This window comes from Lytechinus variegatus, chromosome 9 (genome assembly GCF_018143015.1).
Source record: "Lytechinus variegatus isolate NC3 chromosome 9, Lvar_3.0, whole genome shotgun sequence".
Taxonomy (NCBI): domain Eukaryota; kingdom Metazoa; phylum Echinodermata; class Echinoidea; order Temnopleuroida; family Toxopneustidae; genus Lytechinus; species Lytechinus variegatus.
In genome coordinates, this window is record NC_054748.1 from 34,292,485 (window position 1) to 34,307,347 (window position 14,863).

General features: G+C 38.6%; 1 protein-coding gene across 1 annotated transcript; it reads right to left on the reverse strand.

The window, feature by feature from the left end:
* LOC121421989 (putative threonine dehydratase) lies at positions 1 to 13,301 on the reverse strand. The gene is made up of 10 exons (XM_041616792.1): positions 12,953 to 13,301; positions 12,276 to 12,445; positions 10,762 to 10,878; positions 9,736 to 9,882; positions 9,251 to 9,455; positions 7,109 to 7,305; positions 4,296 to 4,426; positions 3,456 to 3,604; positions 2,177 to 2,269; positions 1 to 1,611 (listed from the first exon to the last, which is right to left on the reverse strand). The coding sequence occupies exons 1-10, from the start codon at positions 13,299 to 13,301 to the stop codon at positions 1,361 to 1,363; spliced, it is 1,809 nt and encodes a 602-aa protein (XP_041472726.1). The 3' UTR covers positions 1 to 1,360.
* Positions 13,302 to 14,863: the final 1,562 nt, after the last annotated feature.

A 14,863-nucleotide genomic window follows, 5' to 3' on the forward strand; every position in this document is an offset into this window, starting at 1 on the left:
CCATAGGACAACACATAAAACTGAAATTTTAGAAATCAGTATTTTGTGCATGAAACCATTTGTTTTCTTTTCAGTTTTCAGTACTTTACGGAAAATCAGGACTACTTTGCAGGTATGTTATATGGAGGGGAATTGATTAAGACATCACATGACATGCTCATCTGTGAACATTTCTTTTAAATTCACATCTAATTCTTTGATGGATGAAGATTTGTGCAATTACGTTTAATTTAGCACGTATATTGTTGTCCGACTGCCTTCAACTCTCATTGCAGAATGGGTCCTGCAACATTGCCTTGCAGTATTGCAGTTCTTTGATAACCAAGGTATGATGAATCTTGGGTCCAAATTGTGTCTTAAACCATCATTGCAGAATGTCCTGTAAAGGCATTGCCTTCCAATATTGCAATTGGATAGCCAAGACATGATACATCATTAGGTCCAACTTGCATTTTCAACCATCATTGCAGGCAGTCTTACTGCAGTTTGTCAATAGTCGAGACACAGGATGCATCTTTAGGTCCAAACTTCATCTTCAACCATCCCTGTAGGATAAGTCCTGCAAATTGCCTCGCAGTACTGTCGCTCTTTGATAATCGAGACATGGTGCCCCTTGCATGTTCAACCATCTTTGCAGAAGGAATCCTGCAACAGCATTGTCTTGCTGTACTGCTATTTTTTGATAGACAAGACAATTGATACATTTTACATGTAGGTCCAAGCTGCTTCTTCCAATCGTTCAGTCCTACTATGAAATCTGTCACAATGCCATCTGAACGATATTGCAAAGCTTTTCCGGCGAGATATGACTTCCAGTGTTCAAAGCAACCACCTTTTCACTCTTGACGACCTACTCTGAACCCTGTCTGAACGATATCTGCAAAGCTGTTCTAACGAGGCGTTACTTCCAATGATCAAAGCGACCACCACCTTGCCCTCAATGTTATACGATGAACCCTGTCACGATGGCATTGGAATGATATTAAAAAGCTTTCTGACGAGATGTAACTTCCAGTGATCACAACAACTGCTTTCTTGAGCTTGATGTCCTACTACGAGCCCTGTAATGTTGCAGTCTGAATAATATTGCAAAGCTCTTTTAGTGAGGCGTGATCTCAGAGACTGCCTTTTTGCCCTTGATGACCTACTATGAACCCTGTCACGATGGCATCAGAATGCTATTACAATGCTCTTCTGACAAGATGTAACTTCCAGAGATCACAGCAACTGCTTTCTTGACCTTGATGTCCTCTTATGAACCCTGTCACATTGCCATCTGAACAGTATTGCAAAGCTCTTTTAGTAAGATGTTACTTCCAGTGACTGCCTTTTTACTCCTGATGACCTACTATGAACCCTGTCACGATGCTGTCTGAACGATATTGCAAAGCTCTTCCGGCGAGACGTTACTACCAGTGATGACAGCAACCACCTTCTTGCCCTCAATGTCTGGCACCTTGCTGAAGAGAAGTGCCCCGAAGGCTGCTGCTCCTGCTGGCTCCACCACCAGGCCAGCATGGTAAAGACGTGTGACGGAAGCAATGATCTCGGCCTCACTCAACAACAGGATATCATCAACGTACTTGGCTGCATGACGATACGCATTGTAGCCTGGAGATGAAGATAAGAAAGAAAGTTAAAGTTTCGAGAGGATCAGCAACTTTGAGTGGTTCTTCATGAATCTACAAGGAATTATCATTTTCCAGAAAACAATATCCATCTACCCCCTCACCCTTCCATCCACCCATCATCCTTCCATCCACCTATTCACCCATCCATTCACCCATCCATCCATCCATCCATGCTATGAGGATAAGTTGGCACTTGGTCTAGACCAACTTGTATTGGTCTACTTACATTTGGCCTCATTCCACTTGATCTAGTCCTAGTTCATCTCTCAATTTGGTCTAATTGCCAATATCCCATCTACTATTTTGTCTGATTTCCTTAGGGCGACTTTCTTTTCCTCAATCCAATAACATGGGTAATAAAGAGTTTACATGATCCCAGCCTTTTTTTCTTCATTATATTCTTCGTCCCTTTTCTTGTATTACTTGTAATGGTTTGTTTCCTTTACTATTCAAAAAGTAATGGAGGTGGTTGACCCCTGCCCCCTGTATTACAGGCTTCACCTTCGACCTCTGACTTAGTGATCCACCAGAAGAATCCAACCTACCTGCAAAGGGTGGTGCTAATCCTGAGGCGACAGACTGAACCGAGGGATTTATCACAACTTTGTTCAGCTGCATACTCATGTACATCAGGCAAGCTGAAAGAATAGAATGATAATAATGTTAATTCTTATAATAGTGTACCCTATAATGGTGTACCACAGGGTTCTGTTCTGGAACCTACTTCTAAAAGACATAATGACTTGTTGACAAGAATGACAGTAATGATAATAATCAGTAAAATTTCATCAAAGTAATATTTCTGGTTCAGATATCTGTATAACAGAGCACAACAGGTCCAGCAGTATGGTGGCATTCCTATTTGTGTTGCACTCAACCAAGGTGAGTTAAATGGGTGCCAGCAGGAAGTAATTTCTCAAAAAGCTTTGAGCAAGGCAATCAGAAGACTAGCTTAGCCAGGGTAATATAGGAGCGCCTTGGGCACCTAATAAATGTGCACTTTATAAATACTTTATATTATTATCATAATTTCATGTAAACTTGTGTGTACCACAGGGCTATGTTCTGGGATCAATTTCTCACAATTCAGATAGGATAAATAATTATAATGATAATCAGCAAAGTTACATCATGTTGATTAAATTCAATCAAAGTATATAGACAAGCACCCCAAAAAATATACATTACGTGAAACCCCTGTTTGCATAAAGACCGCAGTTTAGATTGCAAACTGCGGTGTTATACCCCATTTTTCGTTTGGATCTCCCAAATATTATTTCCAAGCCCTTGTCACCCGCGCTTGGCCAGGTAATCCAGGGGTAATCCCCGCTGTCTCAATTTCACCTCCACAGGCTAGTATATGAGCGTTGAGCAAAGGACCAAAAGATAAACAACAGCTGTGCTATTACATAAGACTTCTCTGCCTGTAGTAGGACCTTCGGAATGAAATTATTGTATTCGATATATAATCACGTTTTCAAAGGCATACTGTATTCAGTAATCCAATATTAGTCCATTTTCAATTTTGAATGAAGGAAATCGACCTCGAATTAAGGAAAGTAAGCAAATAAAAATGACGGCATGTTTTGCAGAAACCAAGCTCAGCGCTGCGCATGCATCCCATCGTGTGTGGCCCCCTGCTGTGACTATATATGCCGGGCTCTTGTGTTATCTTCAGACCGACGTCAAGAAACAGGTGTTTTGATACTTAAATTGCTTGCTTGGGGCATGTTGGGGTTTGTCGTATTTGGAGAAGAGAATTGATGAGAAGGGAAACCGGGGTATAGTGATCTCAAATGGGAGTTTTTCTTCATGACATCTTACCTTGCTCAGGTTCGACCCCATAGATCCTTGTCTCAGAATTCCCTGATAGTTTAACAGCAGCGGCTATTCCAGCCAGCAAACCTCCTCCCCCGCAGCATACCAGTATCACATCAGGGTCTGGAACGTCTTCCAGGATCTCCAAGCCTACGCTGTAATAGAAAACATCAGATGGCAAGATGAACTCTATGGCCCATATTCTGAACTTGAGTTTAAATCAAACCCTGGTTTAAAGTTGTGGTTCAAATATGGTTAGCCATTAGTGTCCTAAAACTATAACAGTATTATTTAAATGTATCAGCTCATTTTTCTTTCAGATCATTTTTAATTATTTCGGAAGGATAATTAAGATAGCTTTCTTCACCATGACGACTTGGGAAAGAGCACAATAATCATCATAAGAAATATACATTGTAAGTAAAATTTATGACATTTTTGGCTTTCCATAATTTTAGCACAGAGTTAGACCGTGGTCTAAATTAAACCCGACTTCAGAATACGGGCCAATGTCCTTTGGTTTAAAGTCAGATACACTTAGTTTTTGTGAATATTAATAATACAGAGATTTAATTAGCCTATAACTTCATTCATATAGAGAAACAAAAATTTTATTGAGAGTGATTGAAGTACTTGTCATGCTATTAAGTAACAAAATTATTATGGTATGAATGTATTGAGAAGTAAAAGAGTATGTTATCAACCACATGGGTCTGTATTACAAGACTACATTGCTTAGAATATTGCATTATGGGTAAGGATCCTGGCTAGATTTTGGTCATGTAAGTTGAGGACTTGACTTGGTGCTATTCACGGCTGTTGGTTGGTATCTGCTTTAACAATTACCTTCCATGACCGCAAATCAGATGAAAATCATCAAAGGGATGTAGATAGTGCATTCCATATTCTGTGACATAGTGATCAATGGTGGGCTTGAGAACATCGTTAGGCAGTCTCTCGACTTCTACACCATAACTCTGAAGCAAGATTGTACAACAAAATCAGGATTTCATTAATCTCATTATGCATAGTACTTTGCTGGAGTAAAATCTTTTATGAACACAGAAATCTGTTAAATTTTTCACATAGATTTGAGTTAACCCTAAATCTCCTGGGGTATTTTGATTCTTGTCATTCCGGGGGGGGGGGGCCCTTAAGATCTCGGCCGCGGATTGCACGATCAACAACAAAAATTTGCATGATGATAGAGAATGATGTAATCTAAGCAGATGCATTGCTAAATTTCACTGAATTCATATATTTCACATTGAAAATTTGTGTTTAAAAATGGATCTCATCTGACACCCCAATTTCAAATTCCAAGCTACTTTCACTCGCCCCCCCATCCGCCAATATCAACAAGGAATGGTTATCCTTAAGTAAACAACCACGCACTCTCCCAGATAATCCACCTTCCCCCAAGGAGAAGTGACCTTCATAAGGCCTGGCAGAGAGAGAGAGAGAGAGAGAGAGGGTGATTTTTTTAAAACTTATTGTTATTTCGGCAATTGTGGGTCATTTTGCATCGTTCAAAATTTCATGTCGATCTTCATCTAAATTCCGAATCGTTTTTAGATATGCTAATCCTAAAACAAATAGAATACAAATTCATTCTTTCAAGATTAATGTCAGCCAGGAAGCTCTGAAGAGTTTGTTTATACTATTACGTAACAAGGACAGCTGCAATCCCACTCCATGCTGTTCATCAGCCTGTTGTGGTGGCAGGCATCGGTGTTATCGGCTCTTATCAGCAGCAGCAGTCACTAAATCGACCCCACCCCAGTTTAAACGCGAGAAATGCAACTTTCCCAAAAACTGAAATTGGGGTGTCAATACCCCACTTGAGATCCCATTGACTAACATGCAAGGCATTATCAGCAGTCAGATGAACCCCACCTCAGTTTAAACGAGAGCTCTCCCAAAATCTGAAATTGGGGTTTCAAATACTGTACCCCACCTGAGCTCCCATTGACACAACACGCAAGGCAATGGAGTTCCTGTGTTATAAGCTGGTGGGGTATTTTTTAAACACAGGATTCGCGTAATGACATTGAATTAATTAGGCTAATTTATTCATGAAATCATACTTTTTGCTCTGATTCACTAAATAAAGCTCCTAGAATGCTATTTCTTGGTGAATATATTCTTTATAGCATTCCTAACAATTGTGAATGAAAAAAATTCTGGTACCAAGACTGATTTCTTTATTGTATGTATTTTATTGTTTTTTAATTTCTTATGTATTTCTTGTTTTTTTACTTTTTGTTTTTTATTGTTTTTTTCGATGGAAATCGCGGCGAGGTCAAACAATTTTGCATAGCAGAAATATCGCGAAAATTGTCGAGGGGGGGGGGCCACTATGGCCATTATGCCCCCCCCCCGGGAATTAGGGTTAAAAGAGGTCTATCATACATGTTCAGCATAATCAGGGCCCTGTTTCATAAAATGTTGCTAAGATCCCAAGTCTTGCTTGAATGGCAACTACCATGACAACAGAGAAAATCATGATTTTTGAAAGATGATATTCCAACAATAATTGCTATTCTGCTTTTTTATTTATTTTATTTTATTTCATTTCAAGGAACACAATTAAACTCATAACAATAGTAAATTTCAGTGAATTGAAAATAATTATCACATAATATCAGAATGAAAGGAAAAAAACACACTAAAAAGGGAAATAACACCAGCAAATGCCTGGGGATCAGATTTGCTCCTCCAATGAAAATTATATCCCAGTAGGAATTGCTATTATAACAACTTTTTATGAAATGGGTCCTTGATCTAAATAATTGCTTTGACTGGAAGGTTACAAGTCAAAGAAGAGCAAGTTTGAGAGACAATGGCTCATATTCTGAAAAAAAATTGATTCAAACCCAAGTTTAACTTGTTAATATGGATAGCTAATTATGACAGGAGACTCTAACAGTACAAGTTCAATCTTTCAGCTTATTTGACACCCAAATCATTCAGAATTGGCTGGGAATAATACCTGAAAGAGTTCTTTTCATCACTGAAACACGCAGAAAGAGTGAGGTAAAAATAGGGAACAGAAAATGAACCCTGCAATTTGGAAATGTTTGGCTTCCAATCATTTTCAAACAGAGTAAGACCATGGCGAAGTTGAATGGGATTCAGCATACAGGTCAATCTGGTCATGATATTTGCTCCTCTAACGATTGCTCAAGGCTTAATTTTGTCTAAGATGTAGGGTTAGTGTTAGGGTTGCAATAGGGTTATATAATCATACATGCTTATATAGCGCTTAATACTTACTTTGTCAGACGTCTCTAAGCGCTCTACAGTATATGCAGCATATTTACCCTGGCTTTAGCAGTGCAGCTGTTACGCGCACTGCCTTTCAAGGAATAAATTCCTGCCAGGTACCCATTTACCTCACCTGGGTTGAGTGCAGCACATTGTCGATCAATTTCTTGCTGAAGGAAATTACGCCATGGTTGGGATTCGAACCCACGACCCTCTGTTTCAGAGTCCGGAGACTAATCCACTGGGCCACAACGCTCCACAGGTTTTATGTCAGGTTTAGGGTAGGGTATAGTGTTAAACCATGAGTTGAAGTTGGTCATTCGATTAGTGTGTGGAATTTAGAGCGGATCAATTGTCGCCAGAGAAAACGCCATGGAACCTGTCAATCTCACCTTCATAACTTCCTCCCTGTTGGCTGGGGCCGTATCAGGCATGAGCACCCTCGCTTTGAAACCCGAATCCTGTAGGGCGAACGCAAACGCCTTCCCATAGTTCCCTGCTGACATGGTAACCAGTTCTACTTCCTGTTTGTTGATGCTCTGAGGAATCTGAGCGAGCTGATTGGCCAAGCCCCTAACTTTGAAAGAGCCTGATGCAAAAAACAAAATGTACATTAGAAACTGCAGTCACATTTGGATAATTTACAAGGGGAAACAAAATATTTTTAAAATTTTTTATTTAAACTGCAATCAAATTTGGATAACATAAAAGGACAAAATAAAACAAGTTATGTATTCAAATTGAAGTCAAATTTTAATAATCAAAAAAAGAATAGTTTACTCAAAGTGCTGTCAAATTTGGATAAACTCAATAGATTCACAAAATTGAAATGGTAAAATCGCATTCAAATTTTGCTAATTTAAAGTGGAAAAAAAGGAGAAATTAATCATTTATTTAAATTGCATTAAAAATTTGATGATTCAAAACCCTAAAATAAATGTAGAAGATACTCCTTAAATTATCAATGATACTAAAAAATCTTGAACCCTATAAAGATATCATTTAAAGTCATGTTCAAGTTATGTATTGGAAGTAATATCATATGCCTTTCCTAGCTACAACACCTACACCTGTAGCAGAATTGTTAGCGATTAATCGCTAATTTTGAAAGAACAATTCTGATTGGTTCCAAGTCGGTCTCATGAGCAAAACATGCATGCAACAATGATTTTGATAGGCCATTTCATTTAGGCGATTAATCGCTAACCTGTGTGGTGGGGCAATAATCTGTGTTATCAAAGATGGTCAATATCTTGTCAATGATAACTCGAAACAAGGCCTGTCCCTCGACCAATCTTACTGAAGGTGCTAGTGTTGGAAGCACAATTTAGAATGACTTCCATTGCCTCAATACTCCAAACGAGGCCTGTCCCTCGACCAATCTTACTGAAGGTGCTAGTGTTGGAAGCACAATTTAGAATGACTTCCATTGCCTCAATACTCCAAACGAGGCCTGTCCCTCGACCAATCTAACTGAAGGTGCTAGTGTTGGAAGCACAATTTAGAATGACTTCCATTGCCTCAATACTCCAAACGAGGCCTGTCCCTCGACCAATCTTACTGAAGGTGCTAGTGTTGGAAGCACAATTTAGAATGACTTCCATTGCCTCAATACTCCAAACGAGGCCTGTCCCTCGACCAATCTTACTGAAGGTGCTAGTGTTGGAAGCACAATTTAGAATGACTTCCATTGCCTCAATACTCCAAACGAGGCCTGTCCCTCGACCAATCTTACTGAAGGTGCTAGTGTTGGAAGCACAATTTAGAATGACTTCCATTGCCCCAATACCTCATCTGATACCCCTTTCATAAACCCAATTATGCGGCTAATAGCAGCATAATTTGGTCGTAAAATTGGAGGAGGACGAAAGTTACCCGCATTATTTTGATGCTGCTATTATCCGCATAAAAGCAGCATCGGGACAAGATTTTGAGTTTATGAACGCATTTCCAAATAATGCGGATAATTGCCATGGTGCGGTCACAAGATCACCCTTTTCCAACACAACTTATTTTCGGAGTTTGTGAACGCAATTTTTATTGAATTATTCGCATTACTCTTAGGCGGCTAATTGGAGGATGGGTTTATGAAAAGGGTATGAGTTTACAAAGATAGTGAAAATCACGTTAATGATAAATGTAGCCCAACTCCGAATGAGACTTGCCCCCAGGGCTAGTCTTATTTCTATCTAGGTGCTGTCTGAATAAGAGTATGGAGGCAGCCATTTTGAATGTACAAAAATACACTATGCGCAATGCTGATATTGCACATGCTACTGCTCCTACCGTCCTCATTCATGCCCCGTGGCACATAAGGCCTCCACGCTTTCTTTCCAATTTTGTCGGTCTCTAGCACAACCCCTGGCCTTATATGCACATGCAAGAAACCCTTTTTCTCGGCAGCTAATACAGCAAGCATATGGGGAAAAAAAAGGAAAAAAAGTAAAAAAGAAAATTTATGATAGTAATTTTCTTTTAACCCAATCTAATTTTCTTTTCAACAGTCATGTTATACAGTATACAGATAGACTTACCAGTGGTTTGCATGTTTTCAAGCTTCAGACCCAGTTCACAACCGACGTCCAGGTCCAACAACACTTCGGCATGGAGCATCATGGGCGTTCGCTTACAGAGGGCGCTGTTCTGAACGACCTTGTAAGCATTTTCAATGTCCTCAAGCGTAGCGGTTGGGGCATTGGAGTTGTACTTGATCAGCTTCTTTCGTTTCTTCTTTGGTTCCTAGCAGGAATAAAAAAATATGATTTTGGGGGATTTAATTTTTGTGTTTCACTATACATGCGCATAATTTGCACCCTTAATAGACATCACTCCTGTGCGTTAATCCGGAAAGATTGGTAGCCGACAGCATACTTGACACCATACATTTATGACATCATTATCTCCAGCTACAATATGCTGATATATCGTCCCCCAATAAATCAATGTCAAACATTATCAAGATCTTTATATCATCCCAAATGAAATAATAATAAGTGTTAAACATCAAACATATACCAACCCCAACTAGCTCGTGTTTTGCGTGGTCTGCCTCCGTTGGTAGCTTCATGTAGACACGGATCTCTCTCCGAACCTCCTCCCCCGAAAGTAGCTTGGCTCGTAGGGTCTCCCGCATCTCACGACACTTTTTGGGTGTGAACTCATTCACCTGTATGTAGAAAGGAATGAGAAGCGGGATGATACATGTTATTGAGGGCGTTATTACAAATTATAATAACAAGATACCCCTGGAAAAGTTTTACCTGCCCGAGGCATAGCAGAGGGTGTATGGACTGCTAAAAAGGAAACATCTGTATGTAATCATTATGATTTATAAAATTTATGTATTTTTTGCTTTACAAATTTGAAAAGCATTTTTTTTCATAAGAGAAAAGCTCTCAACTAAAGTAATGTACAGTCCTATGTAAAAAAAATATGCTATACAAAAGACTTAATGCATAGCAGTCTTTAAAAAATGTATTCCCTGGTAAGTGAGATTAGACCAAATGGATATTAGATAAAATGTGTATGGCCTATCAATATCACACAAAATGGTAAATGGGCTAATTCGCAATTATCCAAATAGGTAGTAGACAAACTAGTTGTACCTGAACTAGGATTAGAAAACCGATATGTGAGATGAAACCAAACAGAGAGTAGATGATGTGGGTACCATAGACCAATTTGCCTAGGTTTTTCGTTGATTACACTACTGGAAATTTCTAATCTCCCCCCCCTAAGTGACCATGATTAAGAACAGGCGCGGATCCAGAGGGGGGGGGGGCGGGCGGGGGCACGTGCTCCCCCCCTTCTGAGAAGCAAAATTTGTAATGTAAAAATGCCATTAAAACAGAGGTGTGCCCCCTCTTTAGAAATTGAAGACCTTTTATTTTTTGCTTGTCAAATTTTTTCGGGGATGCAACATCCATAATTTGTGGTTGAAAACTTTTTTTTTTGGCTTGTCAAAATTTTCCGCCGAGAAATTTGCCCCCCACCCCTTTTGGAAAATCCTGGATCCGCCCCTGATTAAGAAAGTTCAAACACAAACCTTAAAGTCTGGAAACCGCACCACTTTTTTCATAGCCAACATGGCTGGGCAGCAGACCTTTCTTGTAGCAGCTCTTTGTCTTCGCTTGGGGAGAGGGGTCCCTTCCTCTTCAGATCTCTGTACAAACACATCAAAGAATGACATTGTAATGAATAGAAAGACCTACATCAATGATATTTCATTTAGGTAAGGTAAATTAAAAACAAGAGGAAAGTTTCTGGCCGTCTCACCTGGATCACTCGATTCAATATAGCAGCAGTGCTGACTTTGAAAACTACTATATCTCGCACAAGATGTTCAGTGATACTTGGTTACTCTTATGTCCACGTTTTAGGAACTAGACCAATACACTTACAGAGATATGATGGTAATTCAACAACAACAAAAAAAAATTCGGCCAAAGTTCATTGACCTTAGTCATGTGACCTGAAACTTTCACAGAATGTTCAGTGATACTTGATTACTATTATGTCCAAGTTTCATGAATCAGATCCATTAACTTTTAAAGTTATGATAGTAATTCAACAGATACCCCTAATTCGGCCAAAGTTCATTGACTCTATATGACCTTTGACCTTGGTCATGTGACATGAAACTCCTAAAACTCATTGTCTCACACTGCTATGCAGGTGAGACAAAAATGAAACAATATTTGTGTTAATAATACGGAAGATGTTGATCATCATGGTAGCATAGAATCCGTAAATGAAATAATCTGTTGTCTCACGAAAATTTCAGTTTGCCGCATCGTGAGATTATTTCCCACTTTGTTAACAAATTTTCGGCATTACTCCTATTAGTTTATGATCAGTATGCTCGATCTGTAATGAAAATCATAAGATCAGTATGCTCGATCTGTAATGATTATTTCCTTTACCTATAATATTTGTGTTAATCTAATGAGGATATTTGTCACTTTTTCATTCAATTTGGGCATATATACCGGTAGGTGGAATTTCAACATCATAATTTACTTACAATATGGGCTTCAATTACCCAAATTAAACTCATTTTAACCAAGGGATGGACTTGTGCAGTGTGTACATGTATATCCATGTACATGTACTCGATTGAAGACACTACTGGGGTATTGCAAGAAAGTTGAATTCAATTCTAAATTAAGCACAAGTTAATTTCTGCAAGTGAATCCAGCAAACCACCTTCAAGGGACAAAATGGATTATAAAACTTTGGAATGATGATTATTTTAAGTTCACAATGAACAGTTGAATTGATCCATGTACTTTTTTTTAAATAGCACAACATAAGGGGTGTTGCATGAAAATATTTGCAATCAATTGCAAATATTCTGTAGCAATTTTACAAGTGATAGATCAACATCAGCTGTAGCAAATAAGATTACACTCCTTGTTTCAAGGAGCAGATTAGCAATCAATCACAAATTTGCAATTAATTGCAAGACATATGACAGATTTAGAGACAGAAAATGACTTGCAATTGGTCGCAGGTTTCTAGCAACACCCCAATAGATTCACAGTTAATCAATTACTATACCTTTCGTTCCTGTTCATGTCTTCGCATTCTTTGTTTACCTCTGTCATGTCTGTCTTTGCCGAAGATACATGAACATATGAACCGTGATACGCTAAAGAACGGTACACCGTCGTTCGGCACAGTGGTTTCTTTCCATATGTTATCTGTGAATCGCGTCTTGAATGGCACAACTGGAAAAACAAAAAGTATCACAAGATATTCATATTATCAGACAACTGGGGCCCGTCTTACAAAGAGTAGTGATTGATCTGATCAATCGCAACTATGGAAAGCCAGCAAAGTCAACATTTATAAAATGCATGTTTGTTCTCGTCGAAGCAACGATTATTCTGTTATGCCTTTTATTAAGCCGTCTCATCATTAATGAACTATTTTGTGTGTGTGTGTGTACATATTTGTATCTACATGTTTACAAATGTATTTTAGTCTATGAATGAAATAAATACATATGAATGAATATGAATATTTGCAACTTACCACTATAACTCATTTTATCAATTTTTTGTTATTTGTTTTGTCTGCCCCCCCCCCTTCACTTGTGCGCCTTGAGCATGTCTTGCAAGATGGATATAGTGCCTAGTAAATTGCACTTATTATTATTGTTTATTAGTTGAATGCAGAAATGAAAAACAAACAAAATACAAATTAACCACGTTATTTTTCAATCAATAACTCACCCTTCTCTCTGCCTCCCTTCTGACGTTCAGTCTGATCTTCCGTTTCATCATGATCTTCGTCAGGGTCACCTTCCCATTCTTCTTCGTTTGTTTGGTTCTCCTCCTTCGCCTTCAATTTGGAACTTTTCGACTTCTTCCTAACCACCACGAGGTCGACGTCAGAATCATCTCCGTTGGGATTCCTCCACGGTCCCGTTTTCCACTCGGTGACGAACTTCATTCCGGTTTCGGATTCAAACGCTTCCCGGATGCCTTCCGCTGCTACCGTAGAGGGTACCCAGCCAACCAGACCATCGTCGCTGATCGAGGTCCACGTTGCCCAGATATTGGAAGCCCTAGCAGCCGTCATATTGGAACTACATGCATCAAACAAACAAGAAGTATTCAATTAAGAATATCATCTTAAAGGCAGAGGGAAACATTAAAGGACAATGAAACCTTTCTACCAAGATAGCTTCTGTCAAAACAGAAAAATCAAAGGAACAGATCAACGAAAGTTTGAGAAAAATCGGACAAATAATGAGAAAGTTATGAGCATTTGAATATTGCAATCACTAATGCTATGGAGATCCTCAAATTGACAATGCGACAAAGATGTGTGATGTCACTTGTGAACACTCTCCCCATTACCTTAGTATATATTTCACTTAAATTGCCTCCTTTATCACATCTATTAGTAGATCATGTGTTCTTTCTATAGGAAGGCATGTAATACGGATTTTTAAAGAATACATCATGGATAAAGAGTGTGTATCACCATTAGAAAAAGCAAAAAGAGACATTTTGAGGGTATTTTATAGTCCATCAAAGGAAAGTTGTTCACATGTGACATCACACATCCTTGTCGCATTGCCAATGGGAGGATCTCCATATCATTAGTGATTGCAATATTCAAATGCTCATAACTTTCTCATTATTTGTCCGATTTTTAAAAAAAACTTTCTTTGTTCTAATTCTTTGATTTTTCTGTTTCGACACAAGCCTACTTGTTCCAAAGGTTTCATTTCCCTTTAAACATAACAAAGGTCTTACTTTAAACAAGATACTGAACTTATATTCATGTTGTATTTAATATTATTCATCTAGATGAAACAGCCAGGGAGAAAAAAATTGTGTAGACACTCTAAAGATATTTCATCAAAACCAACTTATCACAGCTGTGAACTGGAGCTTGTGTATCTTTCTTGTCCAATAGAATAGAGAGCAGAACTTCGAATATATCCTCATAAATCATGACAAATTACTTCTTGATACATTGAGATCACTAGTGGATCCAGGGGGGCACAGCTGGGCCGTGCACCCCCCCCCCCCCCTTTGAGAGGCACAATTAAAATTTGTAGTGTAAAACTGCTGTTAAAACAAAAGTATGCCCCCCCCCCCTTATTGAAAGTGAAGGCCTTTTTTTTTTGCTTTTCAAATTTTTTTGTGGACGAAATACCCCTAATTATTGGTTAAAACCCTTAATTTGCCCCCCCCCTTTTTTTTAAAAATCCACCCCTGATTGACATTGTTCCTGTTCCTGTTTTATGAAGACAGCGTTTTCACTCCCCCCTGTGGGATAGAGACAGCAATTACAGGAATTGAGAGTGCTAAAAATAGATTCTGCAACCTCCATTCCCTCCAGTTCACCATTCTAGTTTATATGACTTGCCATCTTCCTACAATCTTATCATAAAACATGATGGTCCTTATTCTAAAGTCGGGTTTAACTTAAACTGAGGTTTGTATGGGAAGCCAAAAGTATCAAAATTTTTTTTAAGTTGTATATTTCTTATATTTACTGTGCTCTTTCCTAATTCGATGGTGAAGACAATCATCTATTTATACTTCCTAGACAATTATGAATGATTTGAGAGCCAAATGAGCTGAAGCATGATATCTCTACTGTTAGTGATTTATGTAACAATTGGC

Excerpts from the sequence above, each read along its gene's own strand:
- LOC121421989 (XM_041616792.1), bottom strand. The coding sequence starts at position 13,301 with ATGACGGCTGCTAGGGCTTCCAATATCTGGGCAACGTGGACCTCGATC. Across the intron at positions 10,879-12,275 it reads GACATGAACAGGAACGAAAG|AGATCTGAAGAGGAAGGGAC; the intron begins GTATAGTAATTG and ends GTGTTTGTACAG. Across the intron at positions 9,456-9,735 it reads CAAAACACGAGCTAGTTGGG|GAACCAAAGAAGAAACGAAA; the intron begins GTTGGTATATGT and ends TATTCCTGCTAG.